This window comes from Stigmatopora nigra, chromosome 5, assembly GCF_051989575.1.
Source record: "Stigmatopora nigra isolate UIUO_SnigA chromosome 5, RoL_Snig_1.1, whole genome shotgun sequence".
NCBI classification, from domain to species: domain Eukaryota; kingdom Metazoa; phylum Chordata; class Actinopteri; order Syngnathiformes; family Syngnathidae; genus Stigmatopora; species Stigmatopora nigra.
This window is the reverse complement of record NC_135512.1, coordinates 6,742,370-6,767,136: the sequence shown is the minus strand read 5'-3', so window position 1 is coordinate 6,767,136 and position 24,767 is coordinate 6,742,370. Positions and strand designations below refer to the sequence as shown.

The window sequence follows — 24,767 nt, the reverse complement described above, 5'->3', positions numbered from 1 at the left end:
TTTCTGTTGTTCTTCATTTTAATTTCAAGAATGCTCGAGTGGAACAAACAGGCCGCGGAGCAACCGCGAAGTGACTGGAGGTTGAGCGCGTGGTGAAACTGGAGAGGGTTGAGTTGACTAGACTCCTCGTGGTTAAGAGAGAATTAAATGAGACGGATAGCAAACACACACCACACAAAACAAAATGACATTTACAAATATACACACTCTCATCTCATTTTCTGAACTGCTTTATCCTCACGAGGGTTACAGGGGGTGCTGGAGACTAGCCCAGCTGACTTCGGGCCAGAGACGGGGGACACCCTGAATTGGTGGCCAGCCAATCGCAGGGCACTAGGAGACAAAAAAAAAAATTCAGACTCACGGGCAGTTTAGAGAGTCCAATCAGCCCCACCATGCATGTTTTTGGAATGTGGGAGGAAAATAGAGTACCCAGAGAAAACCCACACATGCAAACTCAATCCAAGTGGACCGACCTGGATTTGAACCCAGGTCTCCTACTCTGAGGTCGAAGCACTAACCACTTGCGCCACCGGGAGATGTGATTTTTTTTGTGATGTGTGATTGTCTAGTATACCGTATTTTTACCTTTTTTATAAGGCACACTTAGTTCAAATTATCTCCAAATTCGATGGGGTGATTTAAGTGTATGTCAAATTAAAAAATCTGTGAATTTGAAAGAGAAGAGGGTGGCCATTGTTGAGGCCAAAGTTTGTGAAAAGGCCGGATGTTTTCATTCCACTCATGACCAATCCTTGTTGATCTGTGAGTCCGTGCAAACAGCCGCAATGAGGAAAAACCAAGTCCGGTGAATGAACTCGGAGTTTGACGTCATTAATGAAGGGAATTCCAAAGCCTGGACATCGGTGTAAAAGAGGCGTTCAAACATTTATTTACGAGCGGCATGGGAGCAATCAATGACCGCCGGTGAAGAGAGCATTACCAAAACTGGCAGGCAGTTTCGGGCGACTTAAGCCATAATTTGGTCGTTTAAGCTTTTGCAAAAGCCAGCATCACTTATGGTAAGAATGACTCTGACAATGAGAGGGAACTTGGCGTGATGTTTACGTAGCCCAACTGTTCATTTCACAGAAAAATGAGGACTTTAGTGCGTTTGTGGACTATTGCTGGAAAAAAATGACACATTACATTGTTAACTAAGGTACTTCAATAAAGCACAACCAGGTTTTCTCCCGCTGCCTTTTTAAAGTCATGCAAGTCTGCATGCAAGTATATCATGTTTTACCGTTCATGTATTCTATGACACGCCCTTATGTAGTAAGTGTTATGTTCTGTGTGTGTGGGAGGCCATGGCTCCAATGGTAGCTCAAGTTGTCCTGAGTTGACCGAGGGGTCAGCAGTTCAATTCCAGGTGTCGACTTTTGAAAGGCCCTTGGGCAAGACACTGAACCTTAATTTTTCCCCAGTGGCTCGCAGCGTCTTGAATAGCAGCAGAAACCATTGGTGTGAGAATTCATAAGTGAATGCGTGCTCATGAAAAGCACTTGGAAAAACGTGTTGGTGTGTGCTCACCATTTAGCATTTAAATACCAAAAATACTCCAGCAACTGAGACTGCGCTTTCTTGTACAATGATTGGTGAATTTACCAACTTGCAACTTTTTTTTGTGAAACTTATAGTAACTAACTACAGTTTCCAATCTTGTCTTTAACTGGAGAATTTCAAGGGTCTGGTAAGCACGACTGTAAATGGAAACACTTGCAACTTGAGATACGTTTGGACTTTTTTATATGGGGATAACTGTCACGGGTTGTCAAACTCCTACGTAGGAAATAAAAAGACTCCTGCAGGGTGTCAAGTGCAGCATTGGGTCTGATAATGCAAGGGTTAGCCAACTCGCTTTCCTCACAATAGCAGCATCATGAAAAACCCTCACACGTGCACACACGGATGACTTCATCGGCACCAATCATCAGGGTCTTGCGAGGGAGCGACAGGGCTAAGGCAATAAGAGAGCGCGATTGTGAAATGGCGATGAGAAACGAGCGGGCTGTGCAGAAGATGCAAGTCCATAGGGAGGCAAGGTTAAATGGGAGTGCTTTTAAAAAAACAAAATTTCTTTCCTAGCAATGTAATTCATTGCCGAAAACAGCAATCAACAAAGTAAAATAACATTTTAGCTATTTAAAGAGACAGATTTGCAGCAAGTCAGCTGTCACCAGGCAGAAATTAGTCTTGTATTAAATGCCATTAATGGCCTTAAAACATAAGCATTCACTGAAACCCTCCCAGTTAAAATGGATGGGATATCTAGCAATGTCAAAAGTTTATTTTGGACATTTTCAGTGTAATGATTATTATGAAATGTATTAAATCTGTTAATAGTTTGGGGGTCACTTTTGATTAATTAAAACATTTTTAAAAAGCAAAATAGATGCTATTTATAAAAAAAGAACACTTATTTTAAATTATTCTAATTATTAAAATCTAAATAAAATAAATGTAATAACTTTGCCTCTCTTAACATTCATATATAACGTATTTTCTGCAGTATTGTTATAACAAATATTTAAATCATTAAAAATGCATTGCATATAATGTTACATTGGTTATTGTTTGATATGAATTTACATATGTTAAATATTATAAACATGCATTTCCAAATTTTATTCCAGAGTGCAATTTTGTATATTTAAGACTAAATTATAAAATTAAATTGTAAAAATACATTTCTACATATTCTCCATATACAAGTTATCAATAAATTATTAATGCATGATTAAATTTCAAATAGTATGTCAACAAAGGCCCCCCTGACCCTTTTTTTTTCTCTTCTGTACCATGGTGAGAGGAAAAAAGGGAGGTGGCAAAGAGAGATGGAATCAAAACCACATGCCAGCAGATTCTCCAGTATTTCTCCAAAATGAAAACATCTGGCAACCGCTGCCATATTTTGTCAAAATAAGCGTCTTCTTCATAACTGCGATTTTATTGTGTATATACTCTTAAAAACATTACACCTTATAACATGTGCAACAAGGTATCACAATACATGTTTGGAAAGAGAATCATTGCTTTGTAACATAAGAAACAATACTTGTGCACTTGCTTTTTGGAGTGTCTTTTAATCATTGGGATGTTATCCCTACCCTTAAAATGCCAGTGGTGAATTCCCTTGAATCCTATTTTAACCTAAAAAAAAAAAAATGCTGATCAAATTTCTCATTAAAACAGTCACTTTGCTCCTCTTTCCTCTCAATTATTTTTAACAAACAATTAAAAAAAATCCAGAAAACAACAGCTAAAGTCTAACATCTATGTAGCAGTGCGCTATGGAATTGTCATTATAATGATATTTAACGCTTCACCTTAAAGTGCACATATTACAACAACAAACACAAATAAATCATCAATAAATAATAACAATGAATAATAAAGCACTAATCAATGAATAAATACGTAGTCAACAACATAAATAAGTAGCAAAGTGCACATATAATAACAAAAAACTAACTAATTAATAATCGAGTAATAATCAATCATCAATAAGTAATAAATAAGTAGACAACATAATAGAAAAGTAGTCAACATGAATGATATGTGATAGAGCAAAACATGTAGACAGTATAGAAACAATGCTCACAGCCATTTATTGATTAATAATAACATTAAAACAAATATTGTTTATACAGAGTCCGTAGAAAATACCGTTTCTGGAGAAATTTTTGAGTTAGTTCTTTGTCAACTCATTGGCTCCCGATGTTCACTGTTTATCTTTTATTAGTTTTGCAAATTAGCCTTTTAAACAACCCAAAAGAGCTCCATTGAATTACAGTAAGATGTGTCACATTGTCTTGGTGAGACTTTGGACTTTTTTTATAAGCTACCGTGCATTGTCCTTCCTGCCCATATGTTTCCTCCAATCGAATGGATATTTGTCACAGCGACAGTAAGTTCGTTGAACCCTCGGCCCAGCTTCCCTCACTGTACGTCTCAATTCTATTTGGGCGTTTCACCGACGAGAAAGTTGTGAGTTAAGCAATTTGGCCTGCCTCGCCTTTCCCAGCAGGCTTTGCAGCGCCGTGCGCCAACAACAACAGCACTCGGTTTAGAAGTGGAGAAGTCCAAATCCTGTGTGTGTGTGTGTGCGTGCTGGTGTTGTTGGAGGAAGCTGTTAGATCAACATCTACAGAGATGTTTATGCCAATGACTGCGTGTTTGTGTAATTATTTTAACTATAAGGCGACCGCAAAGCTCAAACTATGGCGAATTGACACAATCATTTAGAACTCAAAGCGTTTCATGCTCCAATTGTGATAGTTGTTTTTTTTCTTAATTTTTTTATTGCCTTTATTTTATGGGCCCCCATTTGAAAGGAGTGTTAGTGTTGCTGCCATGTTTTTTTTTTGCAAAAACAATCATGTAATTTAAAATAAAAGGAATTATTTGAAAGATCCATTCTAGAAAATAAATTGAAATAGTAATCATACAAAAAATATTTTAAAGGAAAAACACTGCCTAAATTGCGGTTATTTACCTATCGCGGAAGTATTAAAACCTAAGAACCGCAATAATTGAGGTATTACTGCATTTACATGCCACAAATCTGTCACTCTAAAAACCCAGGAAAAACTTAATCCAAAAAAACTTTTCTCTTAGTGTAAAAGTACCACTTCAAACTTCCAGGACACCAACTCCTGTACTACTTTCCTACTTAGATAAGTCTTCAGGGGAAATATATAGCTCAATAAAGTTTTGGAATCACTGGACTGAAGCAAAGGCCACGTTAAACGGTTCTATTTTCATGAGCTATTGACAAGTTAATTAGGGCCTCGAGCTGAACTGATAGCACTCAGATTTCATATGTTGTTCTATCCTTTTTGCGCCCTCCAGGTCACCATTCACACACACACACACACACACACACACCGCTGTCCTCACGGACAAAGCCCACGGGGGTCTTTGCAAATGCGGTAATGGCCAAGTCACTCTGCCTCATAGTGTAAACACACCTGCGCTTTCCTTGTTCCTTATCGCTTCTCACTATTTATACACTCATTCTTCTTCCCCTTGATTGACTTGAACTCAACTTTCAGCATCATCCATTTTCTTGTCCCCAGTGAACTCTGGCATTTACTGTATTTGGAGAAAAATGACCAATTACAAGGGCATGAGTTGAGTGGGGATTGTTAAGAACATAAATAGAGAAATCAGTGATAACAAAGACGCAACTTCTTGAAAATGCAATGTTCTTTTTTTGTCTCCAAAGTTGGTTTTTACCTCAAAATATAGTACATTAAAAAAGTTGTCATTTCTGACAGGCATAGTCTTTTTTTAACACTTTTTTTCAGTAAAATATTGAGGGGGTTTCAACCTACTTACCTCATTTTTACAATTTTTGAAACTATAAGTATTGTTTCTGTTTTTTGTATATGCGATCCACTAAATGGTAAAAAAAAGTGTACTGTATGTGTGCATCGTGTATGTGTGTGTGTATGTGCTGGCTACATGGGATTTTTGCAAGTACTAATGAACAGCAGATGTGGACTTTGCATGACAGTAGGGTCTGCACACACACACACACACACACACACACACACACAGAAATACATACACACACACACAATAGTAACACAATCCAGCAGTGTAGCAATAACGCCTGCAGGTAAATGATAAAGAGGGAAGAAAAACACAAGATAGGGGCTTCTGATGATGGAAACTTTGGGACGAAGCCGGGTTAGTGGGTCACTGTGCCAGAACATGTGTTTTATCTCTTACACTTAGGGCACATTAATCTAGCCGATAGGTGCACACAAGCATTTGACATAAACCATTGCATGTGTTGCTCGTCTTTTGTTTGAGTCAGCACTGATTTCAAAGTGTATTCATTAAGTCCGTTTTTTTTTCTTCTTTGGGACTTTTAAGAGTATGTTTTGAGGTTTGAGCCAATGTCTCAGAGTGTATTGCATGGATAAATGATTTGTGTAATTGGTTGAACTCCTTGGAAAACTGAATCCCACTTGTAGTTTACCACAGGAATGTCGGGTTGATGCATCCAAATGTTTTTGGAACTATTTTTTTTAAATATCTTCAACTTTTTGACACACACAAAAATAAAAATAATTTTTTTTTCAAGTACTACATTTTAAGAGTAATACGTTTTTGATTGTAATTTCTTTTACAATCCTAATCCCTAAATTTACATTTAGCAAATCAATGTGAATGAATAAAATAGTATATCCGTACTTTTATTTAGAAAATAATTTTAAAATATGTTCTATTAAACTAAGAAAAGAAACAACATATGCAACCTAGCCTGCAATTTTAATGGAAACAGATCGGTGACAAATTGGAGACCATAATCATTAAGGATTAAAATATAATATTTTCACTTTAATAATATAAAATAATTAATTTATCTTCTGTATTTTTTTAAATATTTCACAAACCTGTATGAGTTATTTTCTCATAAATTCACAGTTTTCCCAGCAATTTCCTCAGAACTAAGCAAACACTAGAAAAAGAATTACTGGATTTTTACCACTTTTTATAAATACCTATATATGTAAATTAGTATCAGTATGGTTATGTTTAATTCTTGAAAAAATATCTTCCCACACAAGACGTGTCACATGAAGCCTACATCTATCTCTATACGTATTCTTTGGATAAACATTTCTTATGATTGGGCAGAGCTCTCGTATGGGGCGACGCCGTGTCGCCACCTGACCGCAAGAATTCATTGTCAGAAAAGTTGGTTTGACGTCTGTCCAACAATTTCTGGAACTTGTTGCCTACCTCCTGCCTTAGGCTGACCGAGTTCGATTTGATGAGAATATTCCGTAATTATAAGCAGGACCCTGCTAGAGAGCTTTTTGTGCCAAGTACTGACAAGCCACTGGTTCATCTGGAAGACATTGGTTGTCAGTCAGATTAAAATCAGTGACTGTATAGTCTTCCTTATTTGTTCTGCTGATGATGAAAATAAACATTTATCACATTATTTAGCACTTCAAAAGTGCATTCCACGCCAGTATGGAAATCATCATGAAGTCATTTCCAATTATCATCAGTGGCCTAATGATAGAATTCAAGCAGATGATTGTTATGATACAAAAGTTATGAATTCACTTTAAAGTGATTATTTGAGTCTTTTAATAGGCTCAAACTAAATATTTTGATTGATTGATTCCATGTTTTCTTCCTGGTGCTCTATGTTGCAAGACAAACATTATCCGAGCTCCAAACGGTCGCTGGGGAGCGAGGGAGGGGGGGGCAAGGCTCACAGATATTGTTCCGCAACCGACAGCCGCCTCACACGGAGATCTGTTATTGGCCGGTATCGATGAGACGATAAACACACGCTGGGAATGGGTTGTCAATCAAAAAGTCTTGTCGGATCGCCGGGATTGGTCTCTCCGTGCGACTCTGCCTCGTGGCTGACCTGTGATAGTGCTCCATCTACACCCGACCTCTGAACCCCACTTAGTGAAAACAGGTGCGAGCTCAGAGCAACGGGCTGGGGTGTGTTTTTTTGAGCGCACGCCGAAAGCCCCCGCTGATGTTGAGTGACGGTTCTGAACTGTTGGTGGTACCGAGGGGATGTTGTTCAGGCCTGAGGGGAGGCCAAAGGAAACCACCGATGACCTGGTGTTGATCAACCCACGTCGGAAGTGACGTTCGGCAATGACGCATCCTTTCTGAGGTGGGATCTCATTCGTCCGACCACGCCCTTGGAACCCACCTAAAATTCTACACAGCCCCAAAGGTAAACAACCTGCTGACAGGATATCCCGTCTGTCAAACAAGCGGCGAGATTGTGACGTTAAACGACTGACCCGCAACAAGCAACACACCTTGGCCTTTCGCCCTCCATCGGCAATTGACAGAACTAACTGAGGACTTTCCGGCCTTTTCCCATGATTACGTTGCTAATCCTGTCAGCTGCTTTGTTGTCCAGTCTTAGTCACATTTGCCAATTGCCAAGTCGTGTATTGCTACAACTGCAAAATGCTGCATCTTCTACGTTCTGCTATCTGAGGATTGCCGAGAATTTTAAGACCAGGACCAAAACCCCTTCCTAATCTTCAAAGGTCCTTTATCTGGTCTTTGAAGAGAACTGCTCTGTATCTAGACTAAAAATGTCAAATTTAAATTCACCCGTTTGTCGTGAGGTTTGTGATAGTCAATTACAAAAATCCTTTTCAATTATTTCTTCTCACTTTTTATGTACTGATAATATTGCAGTACACGGAATATTATGATAATATTACGGCTATACAAAGAAATCTCTGTTTTAGTGGAAATTAACTTTTTTTTTATCAATGATATGTAATCAGGTATCCACAATACAATGGTGCCCTCAATTGGTTGCCAGCCAATCACAACGCATCAATGAAACAGACAACCATTCACTCTCGCCCAACGGACGATTTAGTGTTCAACCAACCAAGTAAGCATGTTTTTGGGATGTGGTAGTACCCGGAGAAAACCCACACAGGAGAGAATGCAAACTCCACACAAGAAGGTTGCAACTCCAAGGCAATTGAACCTTTGATCTCAGAACTGTGAGGCAAATGTGCTAACCACTAAACAAAAATTTGGTTGTTGTTTATTGTTTGTTGGTTTTTAACCACAATGCAGCAACACATGTAGATAATTTCTCAAAATAATGAACTTTTTATGTCCTATATAATAACATTTTATTTGGTCCCTGTAATAATATATGGAATTATTACAAAGAGAATAGGGCGACATCTTTTATTTCCATTATTTTTCTCCTTACTTAGTGGCTTTCAATCACGCTCCTCTAAAAAGCAAGAGTTCATTGTCCTTTTGCTACATGAAAAACCAGCCACGTCATTCAAAACAATTCGATTTGCGGCGACCATCCAAAAGCATGCTTGCACAGATGTTAATGTTTTGAGCAAGCCAAAGTTTGAAAAAGTCCATCCCATATTTGCGTCATTAAAACAAAAGTTAACAGCATCAATGTGTGTTTGAGAATGCGTGTCCGCTCATTGTGCTTTCTACGTCCAAATGGCGCATTTCTTTGTTGTTTAACAGAATCAGGCGTGCAAGTTTGGATTTTATTTCTTTTTTTATTCATGATATTAATGATATTTCAGAATGCCTTTATCGTGCATGATAAACTGTACCTAAGGCAAGACTTCAAAGCTGTGAGCAATTTTTGCATTTTACAACAATGAGAGAATAATGCGATCTAAAGATAAAGAATGTTGAATGTTTCCCCAATTCGGACACATTTTACGCTTTCATTTAAGTGAGTAATGGATCTTGTAAGAGATTGTACTGACATTTTAGAGCAAATCTATAACTTGCTGCGTCAAACTGACAAAATAAAACAAGTTTATTCAAGTACAAGAGGGTTATAATAAAAAAAGGTGAGTGATGTGAGCAGGAACGGTCCAAACTAAGTCTTTTATGAACCGTAGTTAATTTATTTTCATATTTGTAAGACTATTTATCTCATCTCTATTATGCTGGCCTGAGTTTGACTCTTGAACAGATGACCTCCATCATTTCCTTTGGGGAAACAGTGCTTGGGTGTCTTCTTGTGTCTCACTGTGTTGTTGCACCGCTGTGGAGGGATGGAGCCCAAATCTCACAGGACATTGCTAAACATTTGGATTAAAACTGCAGCACTGGTGTCCTCTGATCAGCAGCCAGACACACAACAGGTAGCATGGGAAATGTACAAACAAACACACACACACACACACACACCATTGGCAGAAGTGAGTGGAAGTGCAGGCTGCTGCTTTTGAAATCTGTTTCTTTTGGACAAAGACGCAAAGCAGGAGTTTGCCTCTTGACAACACCATCTGGCGCAAAAGGTGCCTCGTGGGGGTCTCTAATAGCTAATCACATCAAGGAATGGTGAAAGTTCCTTCTACTTGATCGCAAGTTGTTAGTACTTTTGTTTCTTCCACCAACGCAGATTGTTAAGCAAGGAACACAAAGCATATTGACAGTTGTTTCTTCATAAATCAACTTTATCTGGCCCCCCACAGAAGACGGCCGACTCCAGGAGCGAGCTCTTTTTGGCCACTGCTATTTCTGAGAGCCAAAACCGGAAAATGTACCAACAACACTCGCACGGGGTCCAAAAATAGAGAGCCGCAAGCACCGCGGTGGCCTTAAAGATGTCGTGCAAGGGGGCGCAGTGTTGAGATAGAATTTCCCAGTCAGAATTTTCTATTGAGTGAATGGAAATGGCATGATGAAGGGAAAGAGTGCGTGTGTTATTTTGAATTCCTCTTATCATGTCAAGAATCCCCCCTGGTTCAAAAAGAGGAGAGGGTTTCAGACGCAAATGGCTCCTTTAACTGTTTGCCAAATGGTAACACAGGTGGGATTGCGAGGACTTAAAATAGAACTCCCCTCTAAAGCAAAAGTGCAAAAGCTCACTTGATCTTGTTTTTGTATGTGTATAGAATCCTAAAGCTCGCCATAATGATCTTTCATTTTGACAATTGTTCTTGATTGTCCGCCAGCAGTGACATATCTGAGGGTCCAAAGGGATCTGGGTAATCATGACAACGGTGGTTTTGGATGCCAAGTAGAAAGGCCAATGATTCTGGAACCATTGGACTGGGAAGTTGTTCTCTGGCAGGTTGTTGGAGAACCCAATGGAGAAAGATATTATAAGTTCTAAATGTCTAATAGTTTGCACTCGCCCAGATTGTGTTGAAGTACAACCTCAGTTGTCATCAAATTTGGTCCTCAAGTAGTTTTGTTTGGTGTAGTATGTCCATATCTAACTGTTGCAAACTGAAACTGGACTGCAGTGACAGATGGGTGGGGAAAGTAGAAAAAATTATTAAGAAAGACAAAGATCCAGAGATGGTCATAAAGGTCACTGACCTTGGAGTTCCAATGGAGCCACAAAGCCAACTTGGAAAACTAGGTGTTTGTGAATGGATGATTACAGTCAATTTACGATCTTCCCATACTCCAACATAAGCAGATTACATATCATAAGAAAATTTCAATTACAAGTCAATACGTTTTCCACGAAGAACTGAACTGTTGTCCCCCCCCCCCCTCCAGCCCCAAAATAACGAAAATGTAACCCTTCCCTAGTGCCTCCTTTAATATTTAATGACCGTCAAGTGTTTTTGTAATCAGAACTCTTTATTTCCCTGATAATCTATCGTATTACTGGAAGCATTTGTCCCTAGAGGTGGGCTAATCGGCTTTACTTAGCAGAGAATACTATACCTTGCCATTGTTGTCAATTCCCATAACGCAAAGTTTTGGGAAAGTGTTGGAGTGAAGCCCACTTGTCCACTAAAGAGAAAAGCATGTGTGCTTTTCTTGAATCATTTATTTATCTGTTTTCAACCATTGCAGACTTGAATTTAACATATGGGGAAATGTTATCACTCTACCATGTATCTCGTTTGATAATCAGAATGGTACATCCAGGACTGGTCGCCCTGGAATCACAGTTGGCATAAACAACACAACTTGTACTTGATATCAACAGAGTCATACCAAATTGGGGGTTATTGTGTCTATTAATGTGGACTAAAGTGCATGATGGCTATGTGGTAAAGGTGACAAACCCTGCACGCACACAATACACTAAGTCAGGGGTGCTCAAACCTTTTTGTCCACAGATCTACTTTCCATGGACCCATATTTCAGCGATCTACCTTTTTTCCTGAAGTAGCTCAACCATGATCTACTATGATATACCTTGTATTACTGCATGAGCCAAAATAGTCATCCATTGGTACTGATTTAGTGCATTTAAAGGTTTTTAAAAGTACTTTTTTTAGAAACAAAATAGTTTCGTTTCATATTGATCATGGCGATCAGTTCCTGGATTGGCGATCTGATCGATGGTAGATCCCAATTGACGTATTGAGCACCCCTAATCTAAGTCACACACAAAAAAATAAACGTGTAAATGCAGTCACACACACGAATTATCAAGAGACCAAACACACACACACAAGAGGAAGAAGGACTGTTGAGAACCATTGAACAAGAAGGCATTTTTAGAATGGGAGAAACAAAGGGTGGAAGTGACATGACGTCGTGCAGAAGGGAATTGGACACACCTTGAGGAATGCTCGTATACAATTCTTATTTCACACATACAAACACGGAATCTAGTAAACCCAGCCAAGGTCCACTCAAAATAAGGCCCAAATTAGAATCGCAAGGATGTATATACCATCCAGCTTGTTTTCCCTTAGGAGAGTTGACTTCACAAAAGAAATCCACTGGTTTTGAGGCCCTGGTGATATAACTGTGTGGTGGTGTAACATGAACTTTTATGCGAGTTGAGTGGAGCCAATGACTTTAATGTAGATTGACGACTGCTGGCAAAAATAGAAATACAGTTTGGATTGGCGTTAACAGGATTACGCCTAGAAAAAGCACAGTCAATTTCCATGAAACTCAGCGGGGGGGATTCATCATTTTGGTGGCAATCCAGATAAACCTAGAGTTTTTTTTCGCTGGTATTTTTCGGTGCTGTTTGTCCATCTTACATTAATTAGCAGGAGAGCTGATCACAGCATCATTTGGATGAAAGGAGATATACGTGCAAATCTTAATATATAGACCAACACTCATTACCATGGCGATGGACCATTTGGCATCTCCTATGAGTTTAACGTGCATATTTTGAAAAGGGTGTGCCTGTATTGTGTATTAATTCATAGGAAGCTAGATGTGAAAACCTGCACATCTGTTGAAGGTTAGAGTTGCTACAGACCGCACTCGGATCTCTGAACTTAAGGGGGTCAGGCCATCAATCATGACTCCCCTCCGCTTTCAAGCGCCCAAGTCGATGGGGCAGGAACATATTATATATATATGTGTGTGTGTGTGTGTGTGTGAGAGTGTGTGTGTGTTTACTGTTACACTATAGCTAAAGTCAGAATGTCTTCCTGTTTTCTCTCAAAATAGAGAAAACAGGTTAGTCAGTGGGGGTGAGGCGTAGACACAGATTTGCTCATGCCCTCAGACACACAAATACACACTCCTACTTCCAGTCATTCACTCATAAACAACACATGTAAAAATCACACAACATATAAAAGCATATGAGTGAGTGTGTTTAAATTTGAGTTGTGTGTTAAATGACTAAACGTACTTCATATGCAACCCCTCTTGGGATAGTATGTTTTAGCCAAATCGGCCTTTTTATTTATATATTTATTTATTAATTAATTAATTTATTGACTTATTTAGTACCTATTTATTTATGTCTAAAATGTCTTTTCCTGTGTCTGTATTCTCACCCTCTTGCGACTTTGACAATGAAATTTCCCGAATACGGGATGAATAAAGTTATCTAATCTAATCTAATCTAATCTAAAGTACATGTCTAGACTTTGTCAGCTCTACCATTGGATGCCTGACAGCCCAGCTTCCACAGTGACAAATTTTGAGTATATCTAACCTGATTCCAAATGGACGTCACCAAAATGCCGTTCCACACTAAACATCCGTTGGAAAACAAATGTTTCTGACCTGCAATGTGACGCTACCAGCAGCAAACACACAAGTGAGCGGGTGGGCACTGCTGACTCAGGTGTTTGTGCTCCCTTGGGGGAAAATATTATTCCAACCAGGGAGTGGAACTCGCAGTTCAAGCAAAGTGACCAGTTAAAAAGCATCTGGCATCTATGACAGTCTATTTTTAAAATCAACTTAGTATGTCAAATGGATTGGATTATCAAATCAAGTATATATGAAGACACAAATCCTAGCCAGAATGTGTCTTGGATTTGTACGACGCTGTGCTTGGGCTTTCTTTGTAGCTTCTCAAATATCATCAATAAAGTACATAAAGGGAATAAAATTGGCTTTAATTTAATGTTCTTTTAGATGTTGGGCATGGACAAACACACATCACGTTAACACAAAGCAGAGGTTGTTTTGCTTGGGCGGACTGTTTTCTTAAGACAAAATTCAATTACAAAATCTGAAAAGCAAATTAATAGTAGAGTATAAAAATGATTAATTCGGACCTCTTACAGGCAAATAAATTGTTCTAAGAAATAAAGGGAGGCATTTTAATTCCATTTTATGTAAAGCTATGTGTAAAGCCATGTGTATCATATTTATATGTTTGCAGTATGACCTCCGTGCAATCATCAATGTTCCATCTTGGCCAAAGCATGTGTGCTAAATTACTGTCTGATGGGAGTTTGAACCCTAAGGGACCAAAACAGACAGGGGCAATTGTTCAACTTTAATCTATTTACTGAGTAATTGCAACAAAAGAGGTCATAGGTTGGCTAGACCATTTGCTCCATGGCCATATTTTGTTTAATGGTTGCATCTTGTGTGTTCTTTTGCGCTTGCACTATACTTTTATTGTAGTTTTTTTTCTGCGTGACCACAAATTTGGTACAAATAATAAAGAAAAAAAATCAAAACCATCCTACATTCAAGCTATATTGAGTCACATAATGCTTTGCATCCGCCTTGCGTCTTCAAAGACGCATATGGACTTTAATTCGACAGTATTTGCTTGCGTTCCCATTGTGGTACAAACATACTCGCAGATGCTTATGGTGCCAAAGAGTCTGAGTGGGTTATCTTGGAGAAGCGCTGAGTGCGTTCCCAGACGCCACCGGATGAACGGAAACTCTATTTTAACTCCTCATTCTGCGTCGTTGAGAGAGATCAGTGCGTTTTGACTGGGAAGTTTTGCATGGATGGGATCAATGGCAAGCAATGAGTTGAAAATCTATAGTCAGTCTTCTTTAATTGACAGTGGCATGCCACTGTATGTTTAGTTTGCCATTAATCCTTAACTGTGAGTGCCAATAAACTGCGTGAATGAATTTGTCATTATTCGCTAAACCACAACTTGTCGGGAAGTCAGTTTATTGCCACCGTTAGAATGCTCACTTCTAACGTCTTTGCTTGTTAGTCCAAAAAAAAAAAAGTCTAATAGACCTCTTAGCAGTCGTAAACGAGGTCCCCCGCATACATGAGACTGAAACTTCGAATTTCCTGGATACATTTAACGATAGCGTCATGATGGTGACTGTTACATCCCTAAAATTGCTTCCAAAACCAAACAAGTCAGAGGTCAACAAATTTTGAGCCGTATTTTCGTGGTTGGACGTAGTTTTTCGCCCGCACTTTTTCTGTTACTAACCATTATCACGGCCTTCCCATCTGTTCCCATTTTAGACTCTGAATGATGGAGGGATGATGGCGTTCAGAGTTTGCCGCAATCAAAATAGATTGCGTTGGCTGTCACACTCCAAGATCAACACACCTGCAGGTGGGCTTGAATTTCAAAAATCTTTTATTGGACGTACAGTCTTGCATCTTACATCCGCCGTTGTGTGTATGAGCGTTGTGCATGAAGGTGTGAGTGATTCCAGTGCCAAATGTTGACCTCATGTGGCTTTGTCATGCCCCTCTCGTGGAGGCTTTTTGAAGTCGGGACTCTCAGATCTCAACATATGGCTCGTATTTGCACTCAAATACCTCCCAGAGCTATTGGTTGCTTCGTTATGGGACGTAAACGCCGAGTTCATAGACATGGATTCTTCTTTTTTTTTTGGTCTTTCTTTTTCTGTCACTGATTATTTACTGACGGCAAAGTTACGACGATTGTGTTCCATTGTGCTGCGCATGCAAGTAAACCACGTCTGGTGTGTCGCAACGCGAGGACATTGCTGGGAAATGTTCAGCAAAAGTGGTTTTAAAAACAGCCGCAATATTGAATAGAGTCCAATATATTATGCTTTAATGTTCTATTTTCAAACAAACAAACGTGAAACTAAAGTAGAGACGTTAACTATTTTGTGAGTCGTATTTCTTTCGCTTTTTCGTCAGTTTATTTGAAGGCGGAATGGTCCAAATTTGTAAGCGTGAGTGTCAATTGTTCACATGCGTCACAAAACTGGATGGCAACCAGTCCAAGGCATTCCTCTCCTCCTCCTCCAAAGACTTTTGAGGACAAATGTTTTTAATAATTGATGAGTGGGATTTGATTTTGAGCCGTTTCAATCTAAAATTCAGATCATTCGCGGATCATTATTTTGGATTATGTAGATTTGACGGCCAAATCAAGGTTGGTTACAGTTTTATGGCACAATAACGTATACGTTTTCAGCCTAAACAATCCATGTTTCTGGAATAGAAGCCATTACTACAGGTCGAATTGGACCAACATTTTCTGCAAATTTAAAGAACGAGAGAAACATGAGAAACCGCAGAACTTTGTGACCCAAACAAGCTCAGTCAGGTTTCATAATTATGCTCCCCTCAACTAAAATCCCAAGTTAAATCACGGCAAAGGATGCAGTCATTACACTAGAGATGGGGCTCTGGGTGGTTAGGAACACAAGACATGAAGATCATTTCTCTTTTACAAAGTGCTTCTTTTTATTTTGATAAAATAAAGAGGCCAGAAATGATCTTAATTGCAGCCAAACTGTGACAAGACCAGTTTTTTTTTTTAAGTCTACACCACGGGTAGGAAACCTATGGCTCGGGAGCCACATGTGGCTCTTTTGATGGGTGCTTATGGCTCATGTGAGCTAAAATCTGGACACTACGTCTAGAGTTGCTTCAATCTTCCAGTTTTTAATTGATTAGCATCAGGGTAACAATTTTGTCAACATAATTCTGAGACTTTTTCTACTTTAAAGGCAGTGAAATGACTAAAAATGCACACATCTGACTTGTAGTAAATTCTGAGTATGGCTCTCAATGTATAACAATTGAAAATATGAATTGTTGATGGCTCTCTCTGTCAAAAAGGTTCTTGACCCCTTGTCTAGACAAAAATCTCCCAAATGTCGCCCGGTAACTCTTCTTCAGCGTTACGTAACAAAGTTGAGCATGTGAGCATCTACTACATTAATTCCTAATTCAACCGACCACATATACACTACATATTTGGAATTTAGTTATAAAATTAACGGCATTTTTTCGTCTGCTTTCCATATGAAATACACATAAGCCAAAAGACAGCTTAAGGGGCAAAATAGATACTTTCAACATGACTTTAGGTTAGTTTATACAGCTATTTCCTTCACTCAAGGGGATAAAATCTATGTTTTGCAATCCAATCTGATGTGTTTGGGACACTGCTGGAAAAAGACCAAAACAAATGTGGTCACTAAAAGGACTGAAGTGTCTGAGGATTGCATTCATTCATGAGCGCTTTCACAATCTTTTTGCTTACTGATTTGTACGTTACACAACTCTGTGGCGTGGCGGCCAGCCTTGTTGTTGCTTTCCACTTATAGAGATTTATGGATCTGAAACGCCATATATTTTTCCCCCCATGAAATAATCTGCAAGGCTAAGCGACAAGTCAAAGCCGCTTTCAAGGATTTTAGCTTCTTTTATCATGTCATAGATAGACAAAGCTGGCAGAGTCGTGTTTTATTAAGCAAGGCAAAGCAAATTTATTTAGATTGTACAATTTCAAACAAGGTTTTGTCACAATTGCAGCCAATGTTTGCAAAAAAAGAACAATTCCAGGTAAGGTATTTGAAACTGAAGCTGATTATATAGTGACAAGTGATCATATCTTCAATTGGCTCACTAAATTCTATCCAAAACTTATACTGTAGTTAGCATTCCTATTATTAATAAACAGTCAGGTCCAGCTTTCTTTCTCAAGTACGACGTGCTTTTGTTGGTATGCTACTCCACAAATACTCGGTAACCCAAGACCACATTTACCAATAATTACTTTCTCTTTTCTTGCCTAACTGCTGGCACTCCAATGTATTCAGAAAAAAATAATAATAATTTAATAGACCACGATCCAAACCTCTGAGAGATGGAGTTGGATTTACACCCGGAGGGGCTTGCAAACAAGCAGGGGAGGGGAGGGGGGCAAAAGTAGACATGGGAAGGATCATAGTGCAATAGTAAATAATGTTACAGTATGAATAATGAGTTCCCGCTGCGTTCCAGGGCCTCAACTGGACTAATGACAAAGACCTGCTTTAGATTAGCTTTTAAATAAACACATGTATGCAGGACCTATCACATTTTCTCTTGTGGAGGATGAGTTTGAGATCACTTACCATGACTTTGAAACAAGAAAGTGTTTTGGAGAAGGAATTGAAAAGATTTTTTGGACTGTATGCACACATCATTTTGATATGCCACAAATATATATTTTTAATCAAACGTGTAGTTAAAGAGATATGACTTCAAAATAAAATAAAAAAGACTCAAAAGGAGATGCTTAAGGTGGACCAAGTCGATAAATTCTTGGCATTATGTCAGTCATTTTTTTTTTTTTTTTACAGGTCATCCATATTTGCGGTTATGATAGAATACCAAGACTGCACAATAAGTACACTTTTTTAAAAAAAGAAAAAAATGTTTTAGGTATTAGATAACAACAAAACATGGTTTAAACTTGTATTAAACACATTTCAGGGTTTTTATTTGACAGGGGCGTGTTTGCCTTTGGTCATCTGAACATGAAAGATGATCATTAAGAAGTGAAGTCCTATTCTAGCATCCAAGCAGGATGAGGCTCTTGAAATAAATAAAGTGCGCATTCACTCTTGTACAACCTTTGCTGCCCCACTCGCTGATATGTGTTTGAAATCTAAGCAAAAACACTGCAGCCTTGAGCTGCTCCCTCCTCACTAACTCGTTGTTTACGAGTCAAAGCAGCCTGGACTGTCAGTTTGTGTCGTCCCAGGTTACCGGGTCGTATCAGATGTCAAATGGGCTTTAGTCACGGTGACTGACGGGAAGCTACGTGGAGCTGCTTCCTGCCCTCATCGCTTCTCCAGTTTCTTGAATCTGGCCTCTGCAATGAGAAGCAACAAGCTCATGTTTGGAACACCAAATTAAAAAAAAAATACATTTAAAAAGAAGAAAAAAAATCCAGTTGGTTTGTGGTGCCATAGCGCCACCTGCTGGCGAACAGATGACCAATGAGAAACTTCAAAAAACTTAACTACAATAATGAAATCACTTATTCCGAATGGAAAACGTAGTATATATAGTAGTGTAAAAGTATAACTGATTTAATTTGGCAAATATTCCTAAATGTCTGATTATTTTCCCCTCCACTCTCCTTTTTACCTATTTTTTTACACATTATGTATTATAATTGTTTATTTATCTATTTGTTGTTGTCTTGTCGACATATTTATTTATTATTTCATGTTATTTGTGCACTTAAAATCTCATTATACTTGTATAATGAAAATAAAAATATTCCATTCAATTTAAAATACCCATAAAGTAAAATTTAAAGCAGATTTGGACATGTTTTCATGTCTCTCACCTAGTTTTTTGGAATATGAATCTAGTTTATAAGCAGCTTGTTCCAATGAAGACACTTGTTCTTCAATCTGATTTATTTGGTCCAGGTAGGGCTGGAGGCTAGCATCTACAAAAAAAGGCACATTAGAACATAGACAAGTGGTGATTATACCTTCCTTGAGGGTGAAAGTTAGATTCATATTTTACTCACATTTATTGTTAAGGTCCTGCAAGTTTCGGCTGATGTTGATGCTGATGTCTTTCATCTCCATGTATTTCAGACTCGTCAGCTTGTTCATGTTCTCCAACAAGCGATAATCCTCGCAAGTGGCTGAAAAAAAATGTGTCAGTGACAGAAAAACGAATGAAGGTAAGTGGCTGTGTTTGAGACAAAATATTTGCATAAGTGAATATAAGCGACCTGTGAGTTCTCCTTGAAGAAATATGGCCATTTTTTCAAACATGTCGCCACATAACTCATTGATGTCAGGCTCTGCTGGCTCCACAGCTTCTTCTGCCGTTTCCACACCCCCGTCACCTTGAAGAAATGTAAAAATACAAACAAAAATCATGCCAAAACTCTAACGAAGCATGCGAACACCAGTATTATCCAGGATTTTACTCTTTGACCTGAAAAATTTTAAGCCGTTTCCCTATCATACTTTTCTGACAACACTGGATTTTTTTTAAAAAGCATCATTTAAGAGTTAGTTATTTTCATGCACAAGACATCTGATAAGATGCATTAATACATGAATGTACTGAATATTTTAACGTTACAAATATTATATTTTTTGTTTTAATGTATTATTCTTTATAGCTTTGAATGCATGTTTTAATAATTTTCCTGCAACAGTACTTCACATGCAACAAATTGCCAGTATTTTAAGTGCACCTTATAGTGCAAAAAATAATTCATCAATAACAAATTATTAAATTATTAGCAAAAATGTATTGGAGATTTGCACTCATACCCAACATGATCAAACATAATCACGATACAAAAATGGGTGTCTTTAGGTTTTGAGTTCAAATGTACCCTAATATCATATGTAATATAGACAAAATAAATGATATTGAATTCAAGATATTAATACAATACTCGGATGAAATGATATCATGATCGGGTGGTTGAGTGGTTAGCGCGTCGGCTCACAGTTCTGCGATCGCGGGTTCAAGGCCTAGTCTGGACTTTCTTGTCATTTCGTTGTTGTTAAATGATAGCATTAGCACGCTACGGAAGCTGAAACGCATTGTTGCTCACTATTGTTGTTGGGTTTTTTAACCAGAAGCACCGGTGCATCGTTCACATCCTCTGCACTTTTCTCCGGATTTCTTGAATCCACGGGATCGTTAAGGAGCGTTGAATGCGCCCCGGGAGACCGTGAAATGCTGTCTATTGCAGCGGCATCATCTCCGATAGCAGCCATTTTGGGTCTATTCAGACAGCCCCACCTCTTTCTATCACATGATTCATGTGACATAAACAGAAAACACGTGATTTTTGCCCGCTCATCTAGATATAGTGAATGTGAATCTAGATGTGTAATAGTGAAGTCGGCGGCGTAAAATGTCTGCCGTCCATCTTGCCTCGGGAACATTTGACAGTGGCATAACAAATACTACTACCTAGCATGCGCATTGCCACCAAAACACCTAATATTTAATGTATTATTGTTTTTTTGGAATGGAAAAAGTGGTTTAAATGATTTTTTGGTCATGCAGACCTGAGCAATCCGGTCCTGATTGCACTTCTAAAATACCAGTTTGGTGGAAAGATTTCCTCTTATGTGTTAGATCGAAAACCTGCATCCACTGTGGCCCTTTGTGGAATTAATTGTCTGTTTTATAGCCATGAAATAGTTATTGAGGGTTTGATTGATTCAGAAATAGCAATCCTGAAAGCCTAAATGTGAAATGCATGACGTGCTTCTGACTAACACATTATGAAAACAATGTATTTTGTGTGTGTGTATCTTTTTAATAGGCGTGGCCAATGTCAGAGTTCAAGTAGCCGTCGCCATCTTCAAAAATGGCGGACGACCCAGGATGCAGTACGGTTGTGTACTGCAGAGCAGCTCAAAATTGACGATTTACCGAATAAACACCCGATAAACTTCTTACAGACAATGCAGCGCATTTGGTACGTTGTCATTTGGGAATTTCGAACCACCAGTTCTCATTTCAAGAGTGCTTTTTGGCGACAGTATGCGTCGTTGGCGTGGTGTAGCCCCACGTGGATGCAAACATCGAAATGTTTGCAACAAATTGACTACATTGCGTTACCTATAACTCTTTATATTTAAAAAGAAACCATCCATTTTGTATTTCAGGTCCTCAGCGAGCGCAGACTGCTGAGAAACATCAACAATGTGGTCAAAACGGCAAGGAGGAGCAACTCGACACCCATAACGAGCTAATGTTCAGCAAAGTGAGTCTTTTCCTTTAAAATGGTTCCCCTTTTCTCTATCCGTGTAAAAGTTAAATGGTGGGTAACATCAAGAATGTGGTCAAAACGGCCCAAAAGGAGCAGCTTGTCGACGGCAGAACGAATTGTTTATGCAAAACATTTTTCAATAGTTTCCTTTTTCTGCATCCGTATAAAATGTAAATGTCAGCCTTCACTATTCCAAGCCTTTGCTCAATTGACTTATTAATGTTACATTCAAATTTTGAATGCAAACATACTAACTGACCTGGCGTTGATTTTTGATAGCAAGAGCCGTCGTAGATAACTCAAACCCACACAAGTGCCTTGAGTAAACTGTAAAGTTATAGAATATATATATACGTATATATGCTTTTACCCTGGGCTTGTTATCCCTTCATATTTAGTTTTAAATATGGTCTTGACAAGACCTTTGAGACATTAGTTCAACAATAGTATAGGGATACATTTTGACTGTTCTTTAAACATATGGTCATGTGTTTTTTATATGATTGACTGAAAAACTAATCCAGGATGAAATAACATGGGGAAATTAATGTAGGTTAGTGTGTTTCAGGTTGTTTTATTTATTCTTTTTCATGTAATGTATACTAATCCTACTAATTTTGTATGCTTCTCTTCAGGGTCCACCCAAGTTTACCAAATCAACGCTACAGAAAGAGTGACACGGTGAACTACTGGCGTGTGAAGGACGGCAGTCTTTGACACCAACATCTCCTCACAGGTACTTGTCCTTACAGAGCAGAGGTTTCCAACTTTGATCCTCATGGGCCTGTGTCCAGTATGTTTTCCATATTTCCCACTCATTTGAATCAAATGATCAACTCCTTAGCAAGCTGTCCAGCACCTTGCTCATGACCATTTGATTTTGGTGTTGGAAGACATGGAATATAGACTGGATAGGGGCCCTTGAGGACTGAAGTTAGATATGCCTATTATAGACACACTTATTGTTGTGTATCGTCTAATTGTTTACTTTCATGCCTTTTTCAATGGGATGAAAGTTTGTGTAAGGCATTATTAAGTACACTTATAATAATAGAAAATACTTAGTTTTAATTTTTAATTGTTGGACTGTTTTCTCTTCTTGCAGAATTCCACCTGAGGTGAAGGACACTTTTCATCCATTGACATATTACTCTGAACATCTTGATTTGTGGAAAATAAATATTTTTGAAACTTAAACATGTCTTCTCATCAACATTTACCTTGCAAAAGAACACAAATACTTTGAAGTTATGTTTTATTAACAAGAAAACACTTAATAATACAATGAAGTAAACACTTAGTAATACATTGAAGTATATATTATGCACATTTTTTTTTCCTGCATGCAGACAAAAACTTATACAAAGAAAAAACACTTAGAATATTTTTTTAAACACTTAGTCAAATTTTAATGAAAATTGATATAAAAAAACACCGAAAATTAAAAGGAAAAAAAAAGACCATTAGGGTCTTGGGGTCTTTTTTTCTCCAAGTGTTTTTAAAAAATCAATTGCAACACAAATCTCATTTATTGTTGACTAAAATTAAAAAAAAAAAATCAAAAGGAGTCCAGTCTGTCACTTTCCAACTTGAGCCAGGGATCTCTACCTATAAGAAGGAAAGAAATGTAAATTGCAAATAAAACCCACATTAAATGTTGTGTCAGAAACAAGTTATTAATATAATTACCTGAAGGGTCTGGTGCCTCAATTAGCCAGCCTTTGGATGAATACTGTGCAGAATTTAGTCTCAACTTGCAAGGAAGATCACTTAGAAAACTCCAGTCTGGACACGGATCTGATGAATGCAAAAAAAAAGAAGAATCAAAAGTTAACCTAGAGACTAGACTGGAGATTCAATAGATTGTTTTATTTTATTTTTACCTTGATTTGGCCCAATCTCTTCTCTTGTAAGATGAAGGAAGGGTGTCCATGTTGTGGGCACACAGGAATAGCTGCATCTTGAATGCTAAAAAGAGAAAACTTGATTTAACCAAGCTAATTGGGAGTTGCCAAACAATTATTACAGGCAAGAGAAATCTTGCAAGAACTTTAACAAACGATCAAGTTAAAGAATGAAAATAAGTTAGTGAGTGCTATTTCCCCTTTTTCAGAGAAGGCGATTATTCATACAGTGACATTATCAGCTAGGAGAAATTTGGCTTAAAAATTTTTGTATAAATGATTTTTGGGTGAAAACAGAACAATTACAAATTGTGTTTAGCAATCGCAGTAAAAACTAGCATCCAATCCAACTCACCAGGAACGAAGTCGTAGCTCAGGATGTCATTTTTGAGTGAGCCTTTACCCAGAAAACTGTCCGATGATGTCTCGGCTTTGTTGATTAAATTAAAAGTCTTTCTAAACGACTCTAATGTAAACTGTGCAACATACTTTTGAAATCAAATGGGAAAGCGTTGTCCTGACTCTAATGCTAAGATAGCTAGCTAGTCACATGTGGCACACAGGTGAGGAAAAGTAGCCAAAACATAAATTATCGACGATCTGTTCAACCTGGTATTAAACTAACACATTGGTTGGCGTTTTAGCTCCATCGATTCCTAAAAGAATTTCCCAGTAGCGTGATAAAAACGCACTTAGGCCATGATATTTCTCAACAACTTACCTCGTTGGGATGCGAATCGTTTGAATGCCAGCATGGAAATGGCTATTGGGGAAGACGAGGTACTGCGCATGTTACTAATTTAAACAGCTGCGTGACCAATTGGCGTAACCACGCCCACATTGAATGTGGAAAAGATGGTGGTTTGTCTATTTTTTTGTGGTCTTAGTGCTATAAAACAGTGTATACTACAATGTACTCTAATGCAGCTTTAAACTCATATATAATAATAATAATAATAAATATATATATATATATATATATATATATATATATATATATATATATATATATATATATATATATATATATATATATATATATATATATATATATATATATATATATATATATATATATATATATATATATATATATATATATATATATATATATATATATATATATATATATATATATATATATATATATATATATATATATATATATATATATATATATATATATATATATATATATATAT

The 24,767-nt window shown here is 37.8% G+C and overlaps 1 protein-coding gene and 2 long non-coding RNA genes across 4 annotated transcripts; 1 reads left to right on the top strand and 2 right to left on the bottom strand.

Annotated features, from left to right (window-relative positions):
- Nucleotides 1-17,365: 17,365 nt before the first annotated feature.
- On the bottom strand, nucleotides 17,366-20,681 carry bloc1s2 (biogenesis of lysosomal organelles complex-1, subunit 2). Its single transcript, XM_077717115.1, has 5 exons — nucleotides 20,489-20,681; nucleotides 19,646-19,762; nucleotides 19,436-19,555; nucleotides 19,247-19,351; nucleotides 17,366-18,763 (listed from the first exon to the last, which is right to left on the bottom strand). Exons 1-5 carry the CDS (start codon nucleotides 20,652-20,654, stop codon nucleotides 18,732-18,734), a joined length of 540 nt encoding a protein of 179 aa, XP_077573241.1. The 5' UTR covers nucleotides 20,655-20,681; the 3' UTR covers nucleotides 17,366-18,731.
- Nucleotides 20,682-21,222: 541 nt separating this feature from the next.
- On the top strand, nucleotides 21,223-22,858 carry LOC144196884 (uncharacterized). The gene is made up of 4 exons (XR_013326397.1): nucleotides 21,223-21,367; nucleotides 21,558-21,655; nucleotides 22,297-22,397; nucleotides 22,767-22,858. It is a non-coding gene; the product is annotated as an uncharacterized LOC144196884 (long non-coding RNA).
- Nucleotides 22,859-22,910: 52 nt separating this feature from the next.
- On the bottom strand, nucleotides 22,911-24,329 carry LOC144196883 (uncharacterized). 2 transcript variants are annotated; one of them, XR_013326396.1, is made up of 4 exons: nucleotides 23,921-24,278; nucleotides 23,545-23,629; nucleotides 23,351-23,458; nucleotides 22,911-23,269 (listed from the first exon to the last, which is right to left on the bottom strand). It is a non-coding gene; the product is annotated as an uncharacterized LOC144196883 (long non-coding RNA). The 2 variants fall into 2 exon arrangements; XR_013326395.1 differs by lacking the exon at nucleotides 23,921-24,278 and adding an exon at nucleotides 24,287-24,329 and having other exon boundaries at nucleotides 22,912-23,269.
- Nucleotides 24,330-24,767: the final 438 nt, after the last annotated feature.